Below are 22,795 nucleotides of genomic sequence, written 5' to 3'. Positions count from 1 at the left end.
TCCAACAGCTTTATTTGAAGAAGGAGCAGCGCTCCGAAAGCTTGTGATTTCAAATAAAGCTGTTGGACTATAACCTGGTGTTGTGTGACTTCTTGCATGTGTCCCTGACAACCATGTGTGCAGGAAGTGTATCCAGCTGCAGCTGCTGACAGACTGCATTGTGGCACTGGAGCTGCGATTGGATACATACTGGACTATTCGCGATGCTGAGGACGTCGTGAATAGCACGTTTAATGAGTTGGCCACACCGCAGGTAAAGGCTGCACAGGCAGAAAGGGAATGGGTGACCAACAGGCAGAGTAGTAGGCGCAGGCAGGTAGTGCAGGGGTCCCCTGTGGCCATACCCCCCTCAAACAGATATACCACTTTGGATACTGATGGGAGGGATGGCTTACCAGGGGAAGGCAGCAGCAGCCAACTTCCTGGCACCAGGGGTGGTTCTGCTGCACAGGACTGGAGGAAAGAGGGGGAGAGCTATAGTGATGGGGGATTCTATTGTAAGGGGAATAGATAGGCGTTTCTGCGGCCGCAAACGAGACTCCAGGATGGTGTGTTGCCTCCCTGGTGCAAGGGTCAAGGATGTCTCAGAGAGGCTGCAGAACATTTTGGAAGGGGAGGGTGAACAGCCAGTTGTTGTGGTGCATATAGGTACCAATGATATAGGTAAAAACCGGGATGAGGTCCTAAAAGCTGAATATAGGGAGTTAGGAGGTAAATTTAAAAAAAAATAGGACCTCCAAGGTCTCGGGATTGCTACCAGTGCCACGTGCTAGTCAGAGTAGAAATAGAAGGATATTTCAGATGAATATGTGGCTAGAGGAATGGTGCAACGGGGAGGGATTCAAATTCCTGGGACATTGGAACCGGTTCTGGGGGAGGTGGGACCAGTACAAAATGGATGGTTTGCACCTGGGCAGGGCCGGGACCGATGTCCTAGGGGGAGTGTTTGCTAATGCTCTGGGGGAAGGTTTAAACTAAAATGGCAGGGGGTTGGGAACCTGAGCAGGGAGACAGAGGAAGGGGAAACAAGGATAAAAGCAAAAGACAGGAAGGAGAAAAACAAAAGTGGCAGGCAGAGAAATCAACGGTTTAAATCAAACATGGCCACAGTAAATAATAATTCTAAAAGATCTAAGAGCGTTAAAAAAACAAGCCTGAAGGCTTTGTGTCTTAATGCGAGGAGCATTCGTAATAAGGTGGATGAATTAGCTGCGCAAATAGAGGTAAACGAATATGACATTGGGATTACGGAAACATGGCTCCAGGGTGGCCAAGGCTGGGAACTCAACATCTCGGGGTATTCAATATTCAGGAAAGATGGACAAAAAGGAAAAGGAGGTGGGGTAGCATTGCTGGTTAAAGAAGGGATTAACACAATTGTAAGGATATTAGCTCTGATGATGTGGAATCTGTATGGGTGGAACTGAGAAATACCAAGGGGCAGAAAACGTTAGTGAGAGTGGTATAGACCTCCAAACAGTAATGCGGAGGTCGGGGATGGCATTAAACAGGAAATTAGAGAAGCGTGCAATAAGGGCACAACAGTTATCATGGGTGACTTTAATCTACATATAGATTGGGCTAACCAAATTAGTAACAATACTGTGGAGGAGGAATTCCTGGAGTGTATATGGGATGGTTTCCTGGACCAATATGTTGAGGAACCAACTGGAGATCAGGCCATCTTAGACTGGGTATTATGTAATGAGAGAGGATTAATTAGCAATCTTGTTGTGCGAGGCCCCTTGGGTCAGAGTGATCATAATATGATAGAATTCTTCATTAAGATGGAGAGTGAAATAGTTGACTCAGAGACTAGGGTCCTGAATTTAAATAAAGGAGACTACGATGGTATGAGGTGCGAGTTGGGTAGGATTGATTGGGGAATGTCACTCAAAAGGTTGACGGTGGATGGGCAATGGCAAACATTCAAAGATCGTATGGATGAACTACAGAATTTGTTCATCCCAATTTGGCATAAAAATAAAACAAAAAAGGTGACTCAACCGTGGCTAACAAGGGAAATTAGGGATAGCATAAGATCCAAGGAGAGGACATATAAATTGGCCAGAAAAAGCAGTAAACCTGAGGATTGGGAGCAGTTTAGGATTCAACAAAGGAGGACAAAGGGATTAATTAAGAGGGGGAAAATAGAGTACGAGAGTAAGCTTGCAGGGAACATAAAAACTGACTGTAAAAGCTTTTATAGATATGTGAAGAGAAAAAGATTGGTGAAGTCAAGCGTAGGTCCCTTGCAGTCAGAATCAGTGGAATTTATAATGGGGAACAAAGAAATGGCAGACCAATTAAATACATACTTTGGTTCTGTCTTCACAAAGGAGGACACAAATAACCTCCCAAAGATGTCGGGGAACATAGGGTCTAATGAAAGGGAGGAACTGATAGAAATCAGTATTTGTAGGGAAATGGTGTTAGGAAAATTGATGGGATTGAGGGCCGATAAATCCTCAGGGCCTGATAATCTACATCCTAGGGTACTTAAGGAAGTGGCCCTAGAAATAGTAGATGCATTGCTGGTCATCTTCCAAAATTCTATGGACTCTGGAACAGTTCCCATGGTTTGGAGGGTAGCTAATATTACCCCACTGTTCAGAAAGGGTGGTAGAGAGAAAACGTGGATTGACAGACCGGTAAGCCTGACGTCGGTAGTGGGGAAAATGCTAGAGTCCATTATAAAGGATGTAATAGCAGAGCACTTGGAAAAAAAGTAACCGGATCGGACAAAGTCAACATGGATTTACAAAAGGTAAATCGTGCTTGACTAATCTACTGGAATTTTTTGAGGATGTAACTGGTAAAATAGATAAGGGAGAACCAGTGGATGTGATGTATTTGGATTTTCAAAAGGCTTTCGATAAGGTCCCGCATAAGAGATTAGCGTGTAAAATTAAGGCACATGGGATTGGGGGGCAAGGTATTGACTTGGATAGAGAACTGGTTGGCAGACAGAAAGCAAAGAGTTGGAATAAACGGCTCTTTTTCCGAGTGGCAGGCAGTGACTAGGGGTACAGCAGGGATCGGTCCTTGGACCCCAGCTATTCACAATATATATTAATGATCTGGACGAGGGAACTAGATGTAATATCTCAAGTTTGCAGACGACACAAAGCTGGGTGGGCGTGTGTGCTGTGAGGAGGATGCCGAGAAACTCCAGTATGATTTGGACAGGTTGGGTGATTGGGCAGAAGCATGGCAGATGCAATATAACGTGGATAAATGCGAGGTTATGCACTTTGGTGTCAAAAACACGAAGGCAGATTATTATCTGAATAGCAATAGATTAGGAGAAGGGGAAGTGCAATGAGACCTGGGTGTCCTTGTGCACTAGTCGCTGAAAGTAAGCATGCAGGTGCAGCAGGCGGTTAAGAAGGCAAATGGTATGTTGGCTTTCGTAGCGAGAGGGTTTGAGTACAGGAACAAGGATGTCTTGCTGCAGTTGTACAGGGCCTTGGTGAGACCACACCTGGAGTATTGTGTGCAGTTTTGGTCGCCTTATCTGAGGAAGGATGTACTTGCCATGGAAGGAGTTCAGCGAAGATTCACCAGGCTGATACCTGAGATGGCAGGAATGACGTATGAGGAGAGATTGGGTCGATTGTGCTTGTACTTGCTGGAGTTTAGAAGAATGAGAGGGGATCTCATTGAAACTTATAAAATTCTGACAGGACTAGATGCTGGAAGGATGTTCCCGATGGTCGGGGAGTCCAGAACTCGGGGTCACAGTCTAAGGATAAGGGGTAGGCCATTTAGGACAGAAATGAGGAGGAATTTCTTCACCTAGAGAGTGGTGAACCTGTGGAATTCTCTACCACAGAAGGCAGTAGAGGCCAATACATATTAAATATATTCAAGAAGGAGTTGGATATATTTCTTAAGGCTAAACGGATCAAGGGGTATGGGGAGAAAGCAGGGACCGGGTACTGAATTTGGATGATCAGCCATGATCGTATTGAATGGCGGAGCAGGCTTGAGGGGCCGAATGGCCTACTGCTGCTCCTATCTTCTATGTTTCTATGGCACCTTTTAAAAAAAAAAAAAAAAAAAAAAAATGTTTACATTTATTTTTCAAAAAATTAAATTTGTTTTAAATGTTTAATGAAATTGGCCCAGAAATTCGGGTCGGGGGCTACCCGCGGGTGCAAGCCCCCGACCTGCACTTACCTAGCGTGCCGGCTGTTCAGCTGTGGGCCCCCGTGGAATTGCGATCCGGGGCCTGGTCCAGCTGCCGGTGCGCAGTGCTTGCGTATCCCAGGAGCGCAGTTGGTTCGATGTGGGCCATGGGGAGCCAATCGGAGCAGGGAATGCTCTATTCATAAGTCTGACAGGAAGTGCTGTCAAGACTTATAAATACTACAGCCCCAAAACAACACTAAATCTTCAAATAAATTTTAAAAAATATCACATTTTTTAAATAAACTATAAATGAAATTACTTTTAAACAATTTCAATTTTTGAAAAAAATAATTTTATTTTCTAATGGGGCTAAAAATAAACTTACCTTGCTTTAAAGTATTTAAAAATAATAAACCTGTGGAAAAAATGTTTTAATTTTAATTAATTCACCACTTACCTTGTGAAAAGCAGGCCTTACGCCTGCTTTTTACATGTCTAACTTCTGGAGACTTACCTTCCCGGGAAAACCTGAAAACAAAACCGAAGTTCGACGCACAGCCTCCACTGCGCACGCGTTCGACCTCTTAAACCCTCCTTTCAGGGGAATGGAAGTGCCGGTTTCCTGCGCATGCAGGAAACCGGCACTTCCATTGGGTCTACAGGTGAGTACCCCGTCCGTACTCGCCCGTGGAGACCCGAATTTCTGGGCCATTATATTTAAATTTTTTACACGCAATGACTTTTTATTTCAAGGTTGCGTACATGTATTGTTTTTGTGATTCCTATTTAGCTTATGGGGATTCCGTATGTAAATGGAATCCCCAAAGCATAATGGAAATCCGTTTTCTGGTTGGTTGGGCCGGCCCACGTGATCCCAGGGGTGCTTGCGAACCGCCTGCACCCCTGGGATACGTGGGCTTCTACACAGGCCTATGCCTAGAGGCCCTGGGGCGCTAGTTTCCATGGATCCAGGACCATCAGGTAGGTGCGTAGATTTATTGAAGTTCGGAGGCATCTGTCCGCGGGAAGCCTCTGACCGCAAATTCAGGCCCTTTAAAAGTATACATGCTTTTTAAAAAAAAAAAAAAAAAAAAAAAAAAAAATTGGGATTAAACGTACATGAAAGTAACAGCACTTGTCAGGATTCTGTTTACGTTGAGAAGCAGTGCAAGTTATACAAAAAATGTAAACTGATGGGAAAGTAACCCAGATATTGGCCAGGGGTTCTCAGTCCGTTAAGATAGCACGGTCCTGCTTTGCTTTGCCCTCCACCTTAGCATCTCGTCTTTCAGGTTACGCTGGCCATCGTGTATAGCGTGCAAATTGCGTGCGTGCAAATTGCGTTTGCGCAAACGCGCCCTCTAAGTGTGGCACGAAACCGATGCTCAGTCCACCATAAACAATCCCACAGTGGTATTTTATTAAGAAAAGGGAGTTCTTCGATTGTCCTGGTTAACATTCTCTCTTCAACAACACTACTGAAAGTGGTCATTCATCTCATTTGATGAATTGCAAATTAGCTGCTGCATTTGTCGACATAACTGTGACCACTCTTCAATTTCTACTCTTCAGTATTTACCAGGGAGACAAACAAGATGGACATAACATTAGAAGAAGAGATCAAAAAAGATATCAAGACATTTAAGATAGACAGGGAGGAGACAATTGATAAACTAATTAAACTCGGAGATGATTAAACCCCTGGCCCAGATGGACTGCATTCGCACATGTTAAAAGTTAGGGAGAAGATAGCAGAGGCACTGTTGCATACATAATTCATTAGAAAAGCAAATGGTGCCAGAGGGCTGGCGGACAGCTAATGTGATTCCTATATTTCATAAGTGAGATAGAACAAGTCCAGGGAACTATAGACCAGTTAGCTTAATGTCGGTGGTAGGAAAGATAATGGAATCTTTACTCAATGATGTAATAGAAAAACAGCTACAAACCGAAAATATAATAAATGGTAGTCAGCACGGATTTCAAGTGACCAACCTTAATGAATTCTTTGAATAAGTAACAAAGAGTAGATGTTTTATATTTGGATTTTGAAAAGATCTTTGATAAGGTACCACATAGTAGATTCATGACGTAGCAGAATGGATAGCAAGCTGGCTACAAAACAGAAAACAGAGAGTAGGTTAAGGGTGACTACTCAGATTGGCAAAAGGTGGGAAGTGGTGTTCCACAAGGATCAGCACTGGGACCACTGTTTACAATTTACATTCATGATTTGGACTGGAAAAAGAAGTACAATTTTTAAATTTGTGGACGACACCAAATTGGAAGGTGTAGTACAAGGGAAGAATATGACTACATTTAGGAACTATTAGTAAGCTTGCAGAATGGGTGTAATTGACAAATTAATTTCAACATAGATAAGTATGTGTTAGTGCATTTTGGTAGGAAGAATGAGACCAGATATTGATTGGATAATAGTCTAAATGGGGTAGAGGAGTGAAGGGATGCAGGGGTACAGATGCACAAATCACTAAAAGTAGTGATGCAGGTTAATAAGGCCATAATAAAAGAAAACTAACCACTGGGTTTCATTTCTAGAGGGATAGAATTGAAAAGAGAAGTTATGTTAACCTTGTATTGAACCATGGTTAGAGCACACTTGGCGTACAGTTCTGTGCACATATTCTAAAAAGGATATAGAGGCATTGGAGAAGGTGCCTTCAGAATTGGAGGAGCGCAGAGATCGTGGAGGGTTGTTGGGCTGGAGGAGATTACAGAGATAGTGGAGGGGGGCTGGGGCCAGGGCCAAGGAGGGATTTGAAAACAAGGATAAGAATTTTAAAATCGAGGCATTGCTGGACCGGGAGTCAATGTAGTTCAGCGAGCACAGGGGGTGATGGGTGAACGGGTCTTGGTAAGACAAGGAAAGGAAATACACATTAAATGGTAGGACACTGAGTAGTGTAGAGGAACAAAGGGACCTTGGAGTACATGTCCACAGATCCCTGAAGCGAGGGGATATAACTATCAGGAAAGACTGAACAGGCTGGGGCTCTTTTCTCTGGAAAGACTGAACAGGCTGGGGCTCTTTTCTCTGGAAAAGAGAAGGCTGAGTGGTAACCTGATCGAGGTCTTTAAGATTATGAATGGATATGACAGGCTAGACATAGAGAAAATGTTTCCACATGTGGGGGAGTCCAAAACTCGGTCATAAATAGGGAATTCAGGAGAAACTTCTTTACACAGAGTGCGAAGAATGTGGAACGCATTACCACGAGGAGTAGTTCAGGCAAATAACATAGATGCATTTAAGGGGAAGCTAGATAAGCATGTGAGAGAAAGGAATAGGATAATCTGATGGGGTGAGATGAAGTAGGGTGGGAGGAGGCTCGTGTGGAGCATAAACGCCGGCACAGACCAGTTGGACAGAATGGCCTGTTTCTGTGCTGTATGTTTGCTGTAAAAATTAATTAATTGCATGTGCAGTGCAAAGGGTGTCCTAATCATGTGCTAAGGCTCTATGTAAATGCAAGGTTGTTCTTGTGTCCAAACATTCTTTGAAGATTGGAGTTCAAACTGAAACATTCCTGGTTTGTATAGCTCTGCATTACACCAAATGGTAGATATACCCAATGAGTCATTTGGGAAGTGGTCTAAATTAATATTGTGGTAAACCACTGTTGTTAGTATTGTTGTTCACCACTGTTGTTAGTACTGTTGTTCACTCTTGCATATTGTTGTACTTGTCTGTGCATGCCTCAGCTGACTCCGCCCCTGGCTCCACCCTCATGGCTGGGTATAAAGGTCGCTGCTCGGCAGCCCCCGGCCCTTTTGGATACCAGGCAACCACAAGAGGCATGCTCTGTTCTTTGGTAATAAAAGCCTGTTTATTACTTTCTCAATCTCCAGTCTTTTGTAGCAATTGATAGTGCATCAATTTTATTACCAAAGTTAAATGTTGGCTGCGGATGCTGATCAACCGATGGCGCAAAACGCTGAGCAGCAGGCGCTGCTGCGAGCCCTCAGACCAACATGCCTGGACCTAGACCCCCAAGAAGTGGGTTCGTCGACTAAATTCGCACAATGGCTGCGTTGCTTTGAGGCGTATCTGGAAGCCTCGACCGTGACTCTTGATGAAAATAAACTGAAAATCCTGGCCTCGAAGGTGAGCCACCAAGTCTATACCTTAATCCAAGATGCGACGACCTACGCGGCGGCTATCGACCTACTGAAAGGGCAGTATGCACGCCCGGTTAACACGGTCTATGCCAGGCACCTTTTAAGATCTCGCAGACAGCAGCCCGGGGAATCGGTGGAGGCCTTCCTGCGGGTACTCGGACGCGGCTGCGACTGCAAGGAAGTATCGGCCGCGGCACATGCGGAGGGACTGATACGAGACGCTTTCGTTGCGGGTCTAAGGTCCGACTGCTCCCGGCAGAGGCTGCTGGAGAAGGGTGAAATAGACCTGACAAAGGCAGTGTCCCTCGCGCTCTCGCTCGACGCGGCCCACAGAAATATGGACGCTTTCTCCCCTAATCGCCCCGCGCCGTGGACGCCGCAATCTTGGGCCATGGGACCGCCACCTCCGACTGCTGCAGCGATGTCCAAGGCACAAAAATGCTATTTTTGTGGCCAAGCTAAACACCTTAGAGCACGCTGCCCCGCGAAGAATGCTACCTGCTCCGGCTGCGGGAAGAAAAGTCACTACGTTAGCGCCTGCAAAGGGAAGACCGCTAACGCCAGCAACGCCGCGTGCGAACCGTGGGCGCAGCCATCTTGCCCGCCATCTTGGGCTCCCCCAGCCGCGTGGGGATCGGGACCGTGGGCGCCGCCATTTTGTCCGCCATCTTGGACGACCGCATCGACACGCTTGAACATACGCTGGCTTCCGTGACGCTGGATCAATCTCTCCCGCATCAACTGTCCAGGTCCATGATGGACATTACGGTAAACGGCCGCGCCACTACCTGCCTTTTTGACAGCGGGAGCACGGAGAGTTTTATACACCCCGACACGGTGCGCAGTTACTCTCTCCCGGTCCTGCCGACGCGTCATCGCATCTCTATGGCTTCCAAAGCCCAGTCAGCGGAAGTCGGTGGCTACTGTATGGTGACTCTTTCAGTGCGGGGTACTGAATACAAAAATTTTAAACTTCTGGTCCTGCCCGATCTCTGCGCTGCCGTCCTACTGGGGTTGGATTTTCAGTGCCACCTTAAGAGTGTCACTTTAGCGTACGGTGGACCCCTCCCCCCCTCTCACGGTCTGCAGCCAGCAGTTTTTAAATCGCCCGCCGCGCGCCATTTGCAGCCTCTCCACCCTTAAAGTCTCCCCCCCCCCCCTCCTTGTTCGCTAACCTTACCCGCGACTGTAAGCCCATCGCTACCAAAAGTAGGCGTTACAGTGCCGGGGATAGGGGTTTCATTAAATCCGAGGTAGCGAGACTCCTGAAGGAAGGGATTATCGAGAGCAGCAATAGCCCATGGCGAGCACAAGTGGTGGTGGTGAAGACTGGCGGAAAACAGCGCCTAGTTATTGACTACAGCCAGACGATCAATCGCTACACCCAGTTGGATGCATACCCACTCCCCCGCATATCTGACATGGTCAATCAGATAGCACAATACCAGGTGTTCTCGACGATTGATCTGAAGTCGGCATACCACCAGCTCCCCATCAGGGCTGAGGACCGCCAGTACACAGCTTTTGAAGCTGACGGTCGGCTCTATCACTTTCTCAGAGTTCCCTTCGGCGTCACCAACGGAGTTTCTGTCTTCCAACAGGAGATGGACCGGATGGTTGACCAGAATGCGCTCCAGGCCACTTTCCCATATCTAGACAACGTCACCATCTGCGGCCGCGACCAGCAGGACCACGACGTTAATCTAGAGAAATTCCTCCGGACGGCCCAGCGGCTGAATCTCTCATACAACAAAGACAAATGTATGTTTCGTACTAAGCGCCTTGCTATTCTTGGCTGCATAGTGGAGAACGGAGTCATCGGCCCAGACCCCGATAGAATGCGCCCTCTTATGGAGCTCCCCCTCCCCCACTGCCAGAAAGCACTGAAGAGATGCCTGGGGTTTTTCTCTTACTATGCTCAGTGGGTGCCCAACTATGCGGATAAAGCCCGACCCCTCATCAAGTCCGCCTCCTTCCCCCTGACAGCAGAGGCCTGTGCAGCCTTCACTCTCATAAAAGCGATATTGCGAAGGCCACAATGCACGCTGTGGATGAGTCCCTCCCTTTTCAAGTGGAGAGCGACGCATCCGACTTTGCCCTAGCTGCAACCCTTAACCAGGCGGGGAGACCCGTGGCCTTTTTCTCAAGGACCCTCCAGGGCCCCGAGATTCGACACTCCTCTGTCGAAAAGGAGGCCCAGGCCATTGTGGAAGCCGTGCGGCATTACCTGGCCGGAAAACGATTTACCCTGCTCACTGACCAGCGTTCAGTAGCTTTTATGTTTCATAATAAGCAGCGGGGCAAAATCAAGAATGACAAGATATTAAGGTGGAGAATCGAACTCTCCACCTACAATTACGATATCTTGTACCGGCCCGGGAAACTCAATGAGCCCCCAGATGCCCTATCACGTGGTACGTGCGCCAACGCGCAGGTTGATAGATTACAGACCCTCCACAATGACCTCTGCCACCCGGGGGTCACCAGGTTCTTCCATTTTATCAAATCCCGTAACCTGCCCTACTCCATCGAGGAGGTCAGGACCATGACCAGGAACTGCCAGTTCTGTGCCGAGTGCAAGCCGCATTTTTATAGGCCAGACAGAGCGAGCCTGATCAAAGCCACGCGCCCCTTCGAGCGGCTGAGCATCGATTTTAAAGGGCCCCTCCCCTCCTCTGACCGCAATGTGTACTTCCTCAATATAATTGATGAGTACTCCCGTTTCCCGTTTGCCATCCCTTGCTCGGACATGACCAGTACCACGGTCATTAGATGTCTGAATGACCTCTTTGCATTGTTCGGATTCCCTAGCTATATCCATAGCGACAGGGGCTCATCTTTTATGAGCGACAAACTTCGGCAGTACCTGCTCGCGAGAGGCATTGCTACAAGCAGGACCACCAGCTATAACCCCCGGGGTAACGGCCAGGTGGAAAGGGAGAATGCGACAGTCTGGAAGGCAGTCCTTTTAAACTTAAAATCTAAGGGCCTTCCGACCTCCCGCTGGCAGGAGGTCCTCCCTGCGGCGCTCCATTCCATTCGGTCGCTGCTCTGTACACCCACCAATGCCACTCCTCACGAGAGAATGTTCTCCTTCCCCAGGAAGTCCACGTCGGGGATTTCGCTACCAACATGGCTGACTTCTCCAGGCCCCGTCCTACTGCGGAAGCACGTGAGGACCCATAAGGCGGACCCCCTGGTCGAGAGGGTGAGCCTCCTCCACGCCAACCCGCAGTATGCTTACGTGGTGTACCCGGACGGGCGGGAGGACACAGTCTCCATTCGAGACCTCGCACCTGCGGGTGCTCCTGAAACACCCTCTTCGCCACCCACCGCTACTCCTGCCTACCCCCAGGACACAGTCCCCGCACGAGACCTCGCACCTTCGGGTGCCTCTGAGAGACCACCATCGCTACCTCCCATTACCCATGCTCTGACCCCTGTAGACGGCATGCAGCAGCCCCAGGGTCCGCCACCTGCTACTCCTCCTCTGAACGAGACACCGGGTTCAACGTTGGATGCTGCACCATCACCGCCGCTGCTGCGACGCTCCGGACAGCTTACAAGGCCTCCTGATAGACTTCAGTACACGAATTTTTAGTGCACTTCACCCCGCCGGACTCAATTCTAAACAAGGGGTGAATGTGGTAAACCACTGTTGTTAGTATTGTTGTTCACCACTGTTGTTAGTACTGTTGTTCACTCTTGCATATTGTTGTACTTGTCTGTGCATGCCTCAGCTGACTCCGCCCCTGGCTCCACCCTCATGGCTGGGTATAAAGGTCGCTGCTCGGCAGCCCCCGGCCCTTTTGGATACCAGGCAACCACAAGAGGCATGCTCTGTTCTTTGGTAATAAAAGCCTGTTTATTACTTTCTTAATCTCCAGTCTTTTGTAGCAATTGATAGTGCATCAAATATCAGTAATGCATTAGAATGCAATCTGATATGACAACTCTTGCCATCATGATTAGAAGTGCTAGCACTCCTTTTGGATGGCTATTTTCAGCTCTGACTGGGATGTGGCCTGATGCCAGTTAACAGCATAGATTTCATCTGTATGTGGTATAGCTGAAAAATCTTCATTCCCTCAAAGCGGGAATACACTGGATATTTGATAGAATTTTTGGTGGTGAGACCTGTCTGTTTTCTTTTTAAAAGAAATGTGGGAATCTTAATCATAAGTCAACCCACTGATCACAAGTACACATGCTCTTCTGCTTACAGTAGTAGTTTTAAAAAAACACTGCATAATACAGTGGCTTGACCTTTGATGAGGAGCTTGGATAATCAGCTGAGCCACAGGAACTTAAATGAGTAAGTCCTCTGTTATAACTTGCCCCTAATTACAATGTGGGCTGTGGCTGATTGTGTATTTTCCTTTGTCTTAAAATTCTGCTGTAATATTTGAAGGTTCGGTGCACAGTATACAAATGCAACAAGTAGATATTTTGTTTGTGGTTTTTGAATGGCACACCCTAAATACGTATTGAGCATCATGTTAACAATGTAACCGATCTGCTTACTGAGATTACTTCTATGTGCATTAGATACAGGCAGGGCAAAAAGAAGATCATTTTTGCTCTTTTTTTCCCCTAATAGCTCAGTGAATAGCTGTACTACATGGTGTAGCATTGAGCCATATAGACCAGGAAGATTCCATGTTCAATGTACAGCCTGTGCTGTGTGTTGCCTGATTTCTATCCAAAAGTCCACCTGCACAGCACTTTGGGATGTTATATTGCATAAAAGATGTGTTATAATTCCCACATGGTCGACACTGCTGTTGTAAGTAGTCTGATCAGCCCTTTTCATGCAATGTTAGAGACCCAAGTTTTTGTCAAATTTATCTCCAGGATCCAAGCACTCTGCAAGATATCAGAAGCAGACCTTAAAAGGGAGAGCAACAATTTAGTCCATTAGCAATACTGCATACTTCCATTTCCACTCTTGCCTCATCCCTACTGTAGCTGAAACCTCCATCTATGTCTTCATCATTTCCAGACTCTCAGGCCTATTCGCTGGCATCCCAAGCTCTCTCCTACACCACTCCCAAGTTATCCAGAATAGTTCAGAGCGGTACAGCTCAAGATATAAATAAAATTGAGCCACTAATTTTGTTAATTGTGGCGATTTAATATATTTAGTAAGTAAATTCCATCATAATTATTCAATTAATAACTACGTTATTAAACTGAGTCCGTGTTCTAATTAAAATCTCATCAGTACTGCATTGTGAAAATAGCCACACATTGAGTTATAGAATCATAGGCCTAGAAATTCGATGCTGTAACGCTGGCCGTTAAGGCTGGTTTTGTAGAAAAAATGGCAGCCACTTCGCTTCTGCCCGCTTCTGGTGCTGGCCTCTCAAATTTAAATAAGCAGACTGTGACGTCAACCATCTTCAGCTGTTTCATCAATGACCTTCCCTCCATCATAAGGTCAGAAGTGGGGATGTTCGCTGATGATTGCACACTGTTCAGCACCATTCGAGACTCGTCAGATACTGATGCAGTCATTGTCCATATGCAGCAAGACCTGGACAACATTCAGACTTGGGGTGGCAAGTAACATTCGCACCACACAAGTGCCAGGCAATGACCATCTCCAACAAGCGAGACTCTAACCATCTCCCCTTGACATTCAATGGCATTACCATCGCTGAATCCCCCACTATCAACATCCTGGGGGGTTACCATTGATCAGAAACTGAACTGGACCAGCCATATAAATACTGTGGCTACAAGAGCAGGCCAGAGGCTGGGAATTCTGCGGCAAGTGTCTCGCCTCCTGACCCCCCCAATGCCTTTCCACCATCTACAAGGCACAAGTCAGGAGTGTGATGGAATACTCTCCACTTGCCTGGATGAGTGCAGCTCCAACAACACTCCAGAAGCTCGACACCATTCAGGATAAAGCAGCCCGCTTGATTGGCACCCCATCCACCGCCTCCAACATTCACTCTCTCCACCACCGGCGCACTGTGGCTGCAGTGTGTACCATCTACAAGATGCACTGTAGCAACTCGCCAAAGCTCCTTCAACAGCACCTTCCAAACCCGCGACCTCTACCACTTAGAAGGACAAGGGCAGCAGACGCATGGGAACATCACCACCTACAAGTTCCCCTCCAAGCCACACACCATCCTGACTTGGACCTGTATCGCCGTTCCTTCACTGTCGCTGGGCCAAAATCCTGGAACTCCCTTCCTAACAGCATTGTGGGTGTACCTACACCATATGGACTGCAGCGGTTCAAGAAGGCGGCTCACCACCATCTTCTCAAGGGCAATTAAGGATGGGCACTAAATGCAGGCCTAGCCAGCGACGCCCACATCCCATCAATGAATTAAAAAAAAATCAGCATGTAACACCTGATTTGAGGGCATAATTGTTAATTTGGATGTTCTCGCTCTCCATAAAGCTGTTTCCTGAACACGCACAGAAGCACGTGCGTGAAGCAGCCCTGCAGAGACGCTGTCAGTGCTCCTTTAAAGGGCCACAGATATCTTTCAGGTAAATTTTTATTTCAGCTTTTGGACTTTCTTTATATTAAATTGAAGGAGTGGCTTGGTGCAATAGATTTAAAAAGTTGTTGGTGTGCAGGGAGTGCAAGGCTTCAGATGTTAAACGAAGGCCTCTGAGAAAACAGAAAATGCTGGAAACATGCAGCAGGTCAGGCAGCATCCGTGGAGGAAGAGTTTGCGTCTCAGGTCAAGATGCTGCCTGACTTGCTGGGTATTTCCAGCATTTTCTGCTTTTATTTCGGATTTCCAGTATCTGCAGTATTTGTCCTATGAGAAGACCATTTGCTCACAGTCCTGGGAGGCACATGGAGAGGAAGTAGATGCAGCAAAGGGGACAAGCTGGTCATAGCGGGAAGAGCAGGAAGCGGAACGAGGATGCAACCCAGACAGCCCCTTTCTGGCTGGGATACCCAGGATGGAATCTTCCGCCTGCGGTACCAGTGACCACAACCCCAATTCCCCTTTCAACATTTGTCGCCCTCCCCCTCTCGCTCCCCCCTCTCTCTCTCTCTCTCTCGCTCCCCCCTCCCCCTCTCTCTCTCGCTCCCCCCTCTCTCGCTCCCCCCTCTCTCTCTCTCGCTCCCCCCTCTCTCTCTCTCGCTCCCCCCTCTCTCTCTCTCGCTCCCCCCTCTCTCTCTCGCTCCCCCCTCTCTCTCTCGCTCCCCCCTCTCCCTCTCGCTCCCCCCTCTCTCTCTCTCTCGCTCCCCCCTCTCCCTCTCTCGCTCCCCCCCCTCTCTCTCTCGCTCCCCCCTCTCTCTCTCGCTCGCTCGCTCCCCCCCTCTCGCGCTCGCTCGCTCCCCCCCCCCTCTCGCTCCCCCCCTCTCTCGTGCTCCCCCCCTCTCTCGTGCTCCCCCCTCCCTCAATTTCGCTCCCCCCTCTCTCGTGCTCCCCCCCTCTCTCGTGCTCCCCCCTCTCTCTCGCGCTCCCCCCTCTCTCTCGCGCTCCCCCCCTCTCTCTCGCGCTCCCCCCCTCTCTCTCGTGCTCCCCCCCCCTCCCTCAATTTCAATTCAATTCAATTCAAATCGCTTTATTGGCATGACAAGTTACATCTTATGTTGCCAAAGCATCTGAAAACATTCATGTTTGTTCACAAAAATACAGATCTATCCATACAGTGTATAAACAGATAAATCCCTGAGTGTATAAATATATACTTTCATATAATTTATATATACTCTTCTCTTAAATTTGCTGGTTGTCCCTCTGTTTATGGCAAGCTGTAACATAGTGTGCCGCTAGTGTTATGCAATTTCTCTCTTCCCCTAGTAGGTATGGGAGTTTTTGGTCGTCATTCAAATTTCTGAATTCCGGGCATATTTTTGTGAATTTTGGGTAGAAATTCTCCCTTATGTCCTGATATTTTCTACAAGCTGTGAGGAAGTGCATCTCTGTCTCCACCACTCCCTGACTGCAGTGAGAGCATATCCTGTCCTCTCTTGGTAGCTGGGTCTGTCTGTGTCTACCTTTTTCGATCGCCAGGTTATGTTCACTAAGTCTGTACATTGTCAAAGTTTTTCTCAGTTTGCTATCCTTTACCATGGTCAGGTAATCAGCCATGTTGTATTGTCTGTTTAGGGCCAAGTAGCAATTGAGTTTGCTTTGGGTTTTTGTTGTTTCTGCCCAATATGACAGATATTTTTCCTTTTGCTTAGCGACGATTGTGTTGGGTCGAATTCTTTGTGTTACGCTGTCACTGTCCTGGGGCTGGTTATTGTTAGTAGTGTTAGTAGTTACTTCACTGAGTCCCAGGACTAGTTGACTGAGGGTATTCTTCTTTATGGTCCTCTCTTGGCATTTCAGGGCTTCGTAGTGATAGCATTGGGGGTTGCTCATTTCTAGGTGTTTCCAAAATTTAGTGGCTCTTTTTTGGATAGTGATTATTAATGGATATTGGCCTAGTTCTGCCCTGCATGCATTGTTTACGGTTTTCCTTTGAGTCCGGAGTATACTTTTACAGAATTCTGCATGTAGGATCTCAATTGGGTGTTTGTCCCATTTTGCAAATTCTTGTTGTGTTAGCGGTCCCCACACCTCACTGCCATAGAGTGCAATTGGTTCAATTACTGATTTGAAAATTTTGAGCCAAATGCTAATTGGGATTTCTATTTGGATTGATTTTTTAATGGCATAGAAAGCCCTTCTTGCTTTCTCTTTCAGTTCATTCACAGCCAGTTTGAAATTTCCCGTAGAGCTGATTTTTAAGCCCAAGTATGTGTAGTTAGTGGTTTGTTCAATTTTGGTTGTTCCTAGTGTGAAATTTATTTTGGGTCCCTGATGTCTGGATCTTTGCTGGAACACAAGGACTTTGGTTTTTTGGGGATTTATTGTCATGGCCCAAGTCTGGCAGTATGACTCCAGCAGATCCAGGTTCTGCTGTAGACCCTCCTTAGTTGGTGACAGCAGAACCAGGTCGTCTGCATAGAGGAGGAATTTAACCTTGGATTCATATAGGGTGAGGCCGGGTGCTGTAGATTGTTCAAGTAGTTTTGCCAATTCATTTATGTAAATATTAAAGAGTGTCGGTGAGATTGGCGAGCCCTGCATCACCCCCCGCCTCTGTGGGAAGTATTTTGTTTGTCTCCAATTTTAACAGCACATTTGTTGTTTGTATACATTGATTTAATTACATCATATGTTTTCCCTCCTACCCCACTTTCGATAAGTTTCAGGAATAAACCGTCATGCCAGATGGAGTCGAAAGCCTTCTGGAAATCTATAAAGCATGCGTAGATTTTCCTTTTGTTTTGATGGACGTGTTTGTCAATTAGGGTCTGTAGGGTAAAGAAATGATCTGATGTTCTATAGTTTGGCAGGAATCCAATTTGGCTTTTACTCAAGACATTGTGCTCCTCAAGGAAGTTTATAAGTCTTTTGTTTATGATGCTACAGAATACCTTCCCCAGGTTACTGTTTACACAGATGCCTCGATAGTTATTTGGGTCGACTTTGTCCCCACTTTTGTATATGGGCGTTATGAGTCCTTTGTTCCAGATATCAGGGAAGTAACCGACACTCAGAACCAAGTTGAAGAGTTTTAGGATAGCCAGTTTCATTTTATCGTCTGTGTGTTTAATCATCTCGCTTAGTATGCCGTCTGCCCCGCAAGCTTTTCCTGGTCGCAGGTCCTTGAGTTTTTCAAGAAGCTCTTTTTCTGTTATTATGGAGTCTAGTGGGTTTTGGTTATCTTTTACGGCCATTTCTAGCATTTCCAGTTTTTTGCATATTTGGTGTTGCTCTGGCCTTAGTGTGTTTTTCTGGTATTTTTCAAAGTGGTTTTCCCATGTGTCTCCATTTTGAATGGCCAATTCGTCGTGTTGTTTTTTGTGTAATATATTCCAGTTGTCCCAGAGACAATTGGAATCAATGGATTCCTCAATAGAGCTGAGTGTATTCTTAATATATTGCTCTTTTTTGGTTCTGAGTGTGTTTTTGTATTGTGTTAGTGTCTGACAATAAGTAAGGCGTAATTCCTCGTTTTCTGGATGTCTATGTTTTTGGTTTGATATTTTTCTAAGTTTTTTCCTCATGTTATGGCAATCTGGGTCAAACCATTTTTCATAGTTTTTTGGTTTGGATTTGTTCTTGCGAGCTTTCAAGTTTGACCTTGTTGCCAAATTATCAAAAATATTGTTTAGGTTATTCACTGCCCGGTTTACGCCGCCTTTATTGTGAGTGTATATGTTATCCAGAAAGGTGTCCAAGAGAGCTTGAGTTGATTCATTGCTAATTGCTTTCTGGTATTTTTCCGTGTCGTTTTTGGCCCATCTGTACGATTTTTTGGTGTTGTACAGTTTACTGGGTTGTGTTTCTGTGGTGTTTGTTTGTCTTTTTAAGATACATAGTAATTTGACTGTGATCTGACAGTGTTGTTTGTGGTTTGACTGTGAATGCTCTGAAAGAGGATGGGTCCAAGTCCGTAATCATATAGTCTACGGTGCTGCAGCCAAGAGGTGAGCAGTAGGTCGATCTTCCTAGGAGGTCTCCTATGAATCTACCATTGACAATGTACAGACCCAGGCTTCGACAGAGCTGCAGGAGATGTTTTCCGTTGGTATTTGTCTGCTTGTCGCAGTTATGCCTGTATGGAAGGGAAGGGATATCAAAGTGGTTATTCCCAAATATGTAATTGTTTCCATGATTATTGGTGAAGTCTGGTTCTTCTCCAGTTCTTGAATTGAGGTCACCACAGATCAACACGTTCCCCAGGGCCTGGTATTGGATAATTTCCCCCTCAATGTTGGAGAAGGTGTCCTCTTTAAAGTACGGGGATTCCATTGGGGGGATATAGATTGCGCAAATGAAAACATCTTGGGTGTTAGAGATAATCTCCCTCTCAATTTTGAGCCACATGTGGTTTTCGCCCTTTTGTATAAATTTGATGTAATTCTTAAGCTCTGTTTTAAACCAAATCAGTATACCTCCGGAGTCTCTGCCTTGGGTTACTCCTGTTAATTTATTGGAGGGGACCACCAGCTCTGTGTACCCTTGGGGACGGCCAGTGTGTCCTTTTCCTTTATACCAAGTTTCCTGTAAAATGATAATATCTATATCTTTAGTTTCATCTATGAACTCTGGGGTCCTACTCTTCACGTCTAGCACCGAAGAGCGTAGACCTTGGATATTCCAGGTCGAAATATATAAGGATTTCATTTTAAGTTTGATCTTTTACTATTATATGTTAAAGAATGATATGTGTTTGTCGTGTCTAAATGTGGGGAAAAAAAGATCATCTCAGTTGTCTATAAATGTTAATACTACTTGGTTACAGTTCTTTCTAATAATTAGTCCTTGATTTTTTTTCATTTTCTGATCCATAAGGCGGAAGTAGATGCTGCTGCACGTCTGCTTATTGTCTCTTAATGGATTGTCTCTGTCTGAGGTATTGCGTACGTCCTGTGCATCTCTCCCTCTGGCTGGGAGCGGTCCTGTTCCCCTGTGGGACAGGGGTGGTGCAGGTCTGGTGTTGTTGTGCATGGGGGACCTCTCTGGTCCCGGTTGGTGTGGTGGTCCTGGTATGTACCCCGCTGATCTCTGGTGGTCGGGGTCCTCTTGGGGTCTGGGTATGGACCCGGTTAAAAGCGACGTCCTTCAGGGATTTAGCAAAGATCGATATTCGATTCCTGTGCATGTGGACGTGGTCGTAAAGACTTTCCTCATCGATGGTGGGGTGTTGGGCCAGGTGCACGTTGGGCTTTGATTCGCAGTCTCTTGCTATGCTGGTATTTATCTCATGAATTGTGTTGATGTTAAAGTCTGTTCTCGGCAATATTGTGGAAACTGTGATTCTAGTGTTTGGAAATATATTGCTTGCCTTCCTAATCACTGCTCTGAGCGATGTTGCTACCTCTTTCTGCTGGGCCTTTAGGTCATTTGTGCCTGTGTATTATTATGTGTTGGGGGGGGAGCCTAATCTGGTTTTGGTCAGCCATTCCATGGCTCTGTCTGTTGGGCACCAGATCTTTTCTACTTCTAGGGAAGAGCTTTTTCTCCCATAGAAATTTCCCATTTGAGTCTGAGTATTACAATGTCAGCCTTGTTTGTGTTTAATGTCTGGTGGCTTTCGCCTTGACTCATAGCGTGTGTGTTGGGCTGGGGTGGTCGTGTCTGGTGTGTGCGCTCCTCTTGTGAGCGGCTCGCTTGTGGTTCCCCGGTGGTGGGGGAAGACTGAGCTTCAGTATGCTGGCCGGTCTGTGTTGCACCCCTTGTATTGTGTGTCTGCTGCTGTTCAGTGTGGGAGTGCAGCTGTTCAGTCGGGCTCTGTATTGTCTTATCTCTAGCCTCTGGCTGCTGGTCTAGTGGTGTTAGCTCTCCTCTATGGCTCTTTGTTTTCCTGCAGCTCTTTCACCTGATTCCCAAGTAGATTCACCTGATTCTCAAGTAGATTCAGCTCTCTCCTGTATCTCTCCCTCTCTTGCTGTTGTTCGTGTTTCATTTTAAGGACCTCCTCTCTAAGTTTAACCATCTCTGTCTCTAACTGATTAAATTTATTCTTTGGGGGGGAGGGGGCGCGCGCGACGGGGGGGGGGGGGGGGAGACGCGCGAGGGGGGGAGACGCGCGAGGGGGGGAGGGGGCGCGCGCTGCGCGCGCCCCTCCCCCCCCCCCTCGCGCGCCCCCTCCCCCCCCTCGCGCGCGCCCCCTCCCCCCCACTCGCGCGCCCCCCCCCCTCGCGCGCACCCCCTCCCCCCCCTCGCGCGCGCGCCCCCTCCCCCCCTCGCGCACGCACCCCCTCCCCCCCTCTCGCGCGCGCCCCCTCCCCCCTCTCGCGCGCGCCCCCTCCCCCCCTCTCGCGCGCGCCCCCTCCCCCCCTCGCGCGCGCTCCCCCCTCTCGCGGTCTTACGGTCGGGGTCGGCGGAGGGTCGTGCGCACGACTTACGCTGACGCTCAGCGTAAGTCGGCGGGGGTCGGGGCCGGCGGGGGGGTCATGCGCACGACTTACGCTGGACTTACGCTGACCGAAAAAACCTTCGGTTTTTAGAGGGTTTTGGTTTTCGGAAGTCCGGATAAAGGGTAGTCTACCTGTACTAGGGGGGCTGCCGGTGCCTGTGGAAACTAAGCCAAAACTTATCTAGAAATATAAAAGAGCTCTTCTGTCTGTCCCGATGTCTGTCTGTCTGTTCTCTATACGTTTGAAAGTTACAGAGCGTACCGACGCGCGCGTCGCCTCAAAAGAAAGCTTGCGATTCCGGACCGGTCATAGGCGTATTTACGTTTCGGCCGCACAAAAATCCCGCCCGCGGTATCTGAAAAACGTTCAGCCTTCCGCTCATTAGCATCTCATTAGCGACCGTGTGACGTCGAGGTCGACCAATCGGACGGCGGGCTCCTTCCTACAGTTGAGTGTCGAGTGACTCGACGATTGACCAATCCTACGCTTCGGTGACCTGACCGGTCGACCAATCGGTGTGTGGGCGGGCCTTATCCTTCTGAACCGAGGTGAGTGGCCGCCATCTTGATTTTTCACGATTTTTTCCCCCACACTTTCAGTGTGTTAGGGAAGTAAGGTAAATATTTGAATTATGTGTTAGGGAATTAATTAACAATTTATTTGAGTTTTATATTGTGTTTAGCAACCCCCCCCCCCCCCTCCTCCTCACCCTCGCGCAGGGGGGACTCGGGGCCTGAAGCTCAAAAAATTTCCCTCTCTCTCTCTCCTCCTCTTCCCTCTCTCTCCTTCTCCTCTTCCCTCTCTCCTCTTCCCTCTCTCTCCTTCTCTTCCTTCTCTGTCTCTCTCTACTTCCCCCTCTCAGGTTTCTCGGTGTCGCGGACGGAGCGCGGGCGGGCCGCCCGAAGTTTCCCGCTCGCTAACGGCCGCCAAGCCGCCCTTGCCTGCTCCCCGCGGGCTGCCTCGCGCCGCCCGCACTGACCGCGCATGCGCTGACCGCGCATGCGCCGCCCGCCCGCAGCGGCCGTCCATCAGCCGTGCGATACGCGGGGGACCTCAGCTCCGGTCCGTCCCGGCCTCAGAACCCGACTGCGCCTTAAGCGCTAGGCCCCGCACGGCCGCTATCGCAACGGCACCGGACCTCAGGCACTAGGCAGGGGGAGGGGCCGGAGAGAGGGACAGAGGGGAATGGGGGAGGGGAGGGGAGAGGTGGGGGTGGGCGAGGGGAGGGAGACAGGGGAGGGGAGGGAGGGAGAGGAGGGGAGGGAGGGATAGGACAGGGAGAGGACATGACAGGGAGAGGGGGGACACACGGGCAGGGAGACCAAGCGCCCCAAAATTGCCCTCGCAACGCGGGGCTCCCCAGCTAGTATTTACATAGCCGTTTAATGCATCTCTCAAATGTCCCAAAGCACTTCACATACAATGAATCACTTTGAGAGTGTCTGTTATGCAGACAAAAGTGACAACCAATTTGTGCATGGCATGATCTCGCTAACGGATGAGATGAATGACCCAATGAAACAGTTTTTTGTGGTGTTGGTTAAGGAAAGTATGTTGGTCAGGATATTGGGAGAGCTGATCTTTAAATGGTTCCGCGAGATATTTAATATC

At 47.9% G+C, this 22,795-nt stretch overlaps 2 protein-coding genes across 5 annotated transcripts in view; both read left to right on the top strand.

The window, feature by feature from the left end:
- deptor (DEP domain containing MTOR-interacting protein) overlaps positions 1-22,795 on the top strand; it is a 121,451-nt gene that overhangs the window by 8,093 nt on the left and 90,563 nt on the right. The gene's annotated exons all lie outside the window — the stretch shown is intronic.
- LOC147115080 (uncharacterized) lies at positions 594-11,466 on the top strand. The gene is made up of 2 exons (XM_085993335.1): positions 594-9,042; positions 11,377-11,466. The coding sequence occupies exon 1, from the start codon at positions 8,051-8,053 to the stop codon at positions 8,987-8,989; it is 939 nt and encodes a 312-aa protein (XP_085849461.1). The 5' UTR covers positions 594-8,050; the 3' UTR covers positions 8,990-9,042; positions 11,377-11,466.

This window comes from Somniosus microcephalus, chromosome 7 (assembly GCF_052327205.1).
Source record: "Somniosus microcephalus isolate GS21.2 chromosome 7, FLI_Smic_1.0, whole genome shotgun sequence".
NCBI lineage: Eukaryota > Metazoa > Chordata > Chondrichthyes > Squaliformes > Somniosidae > Somniosus > Somniosus microcephalus.
This window is presented reverse-complemented; position numbering and strand designations above follow the sequence as displayed.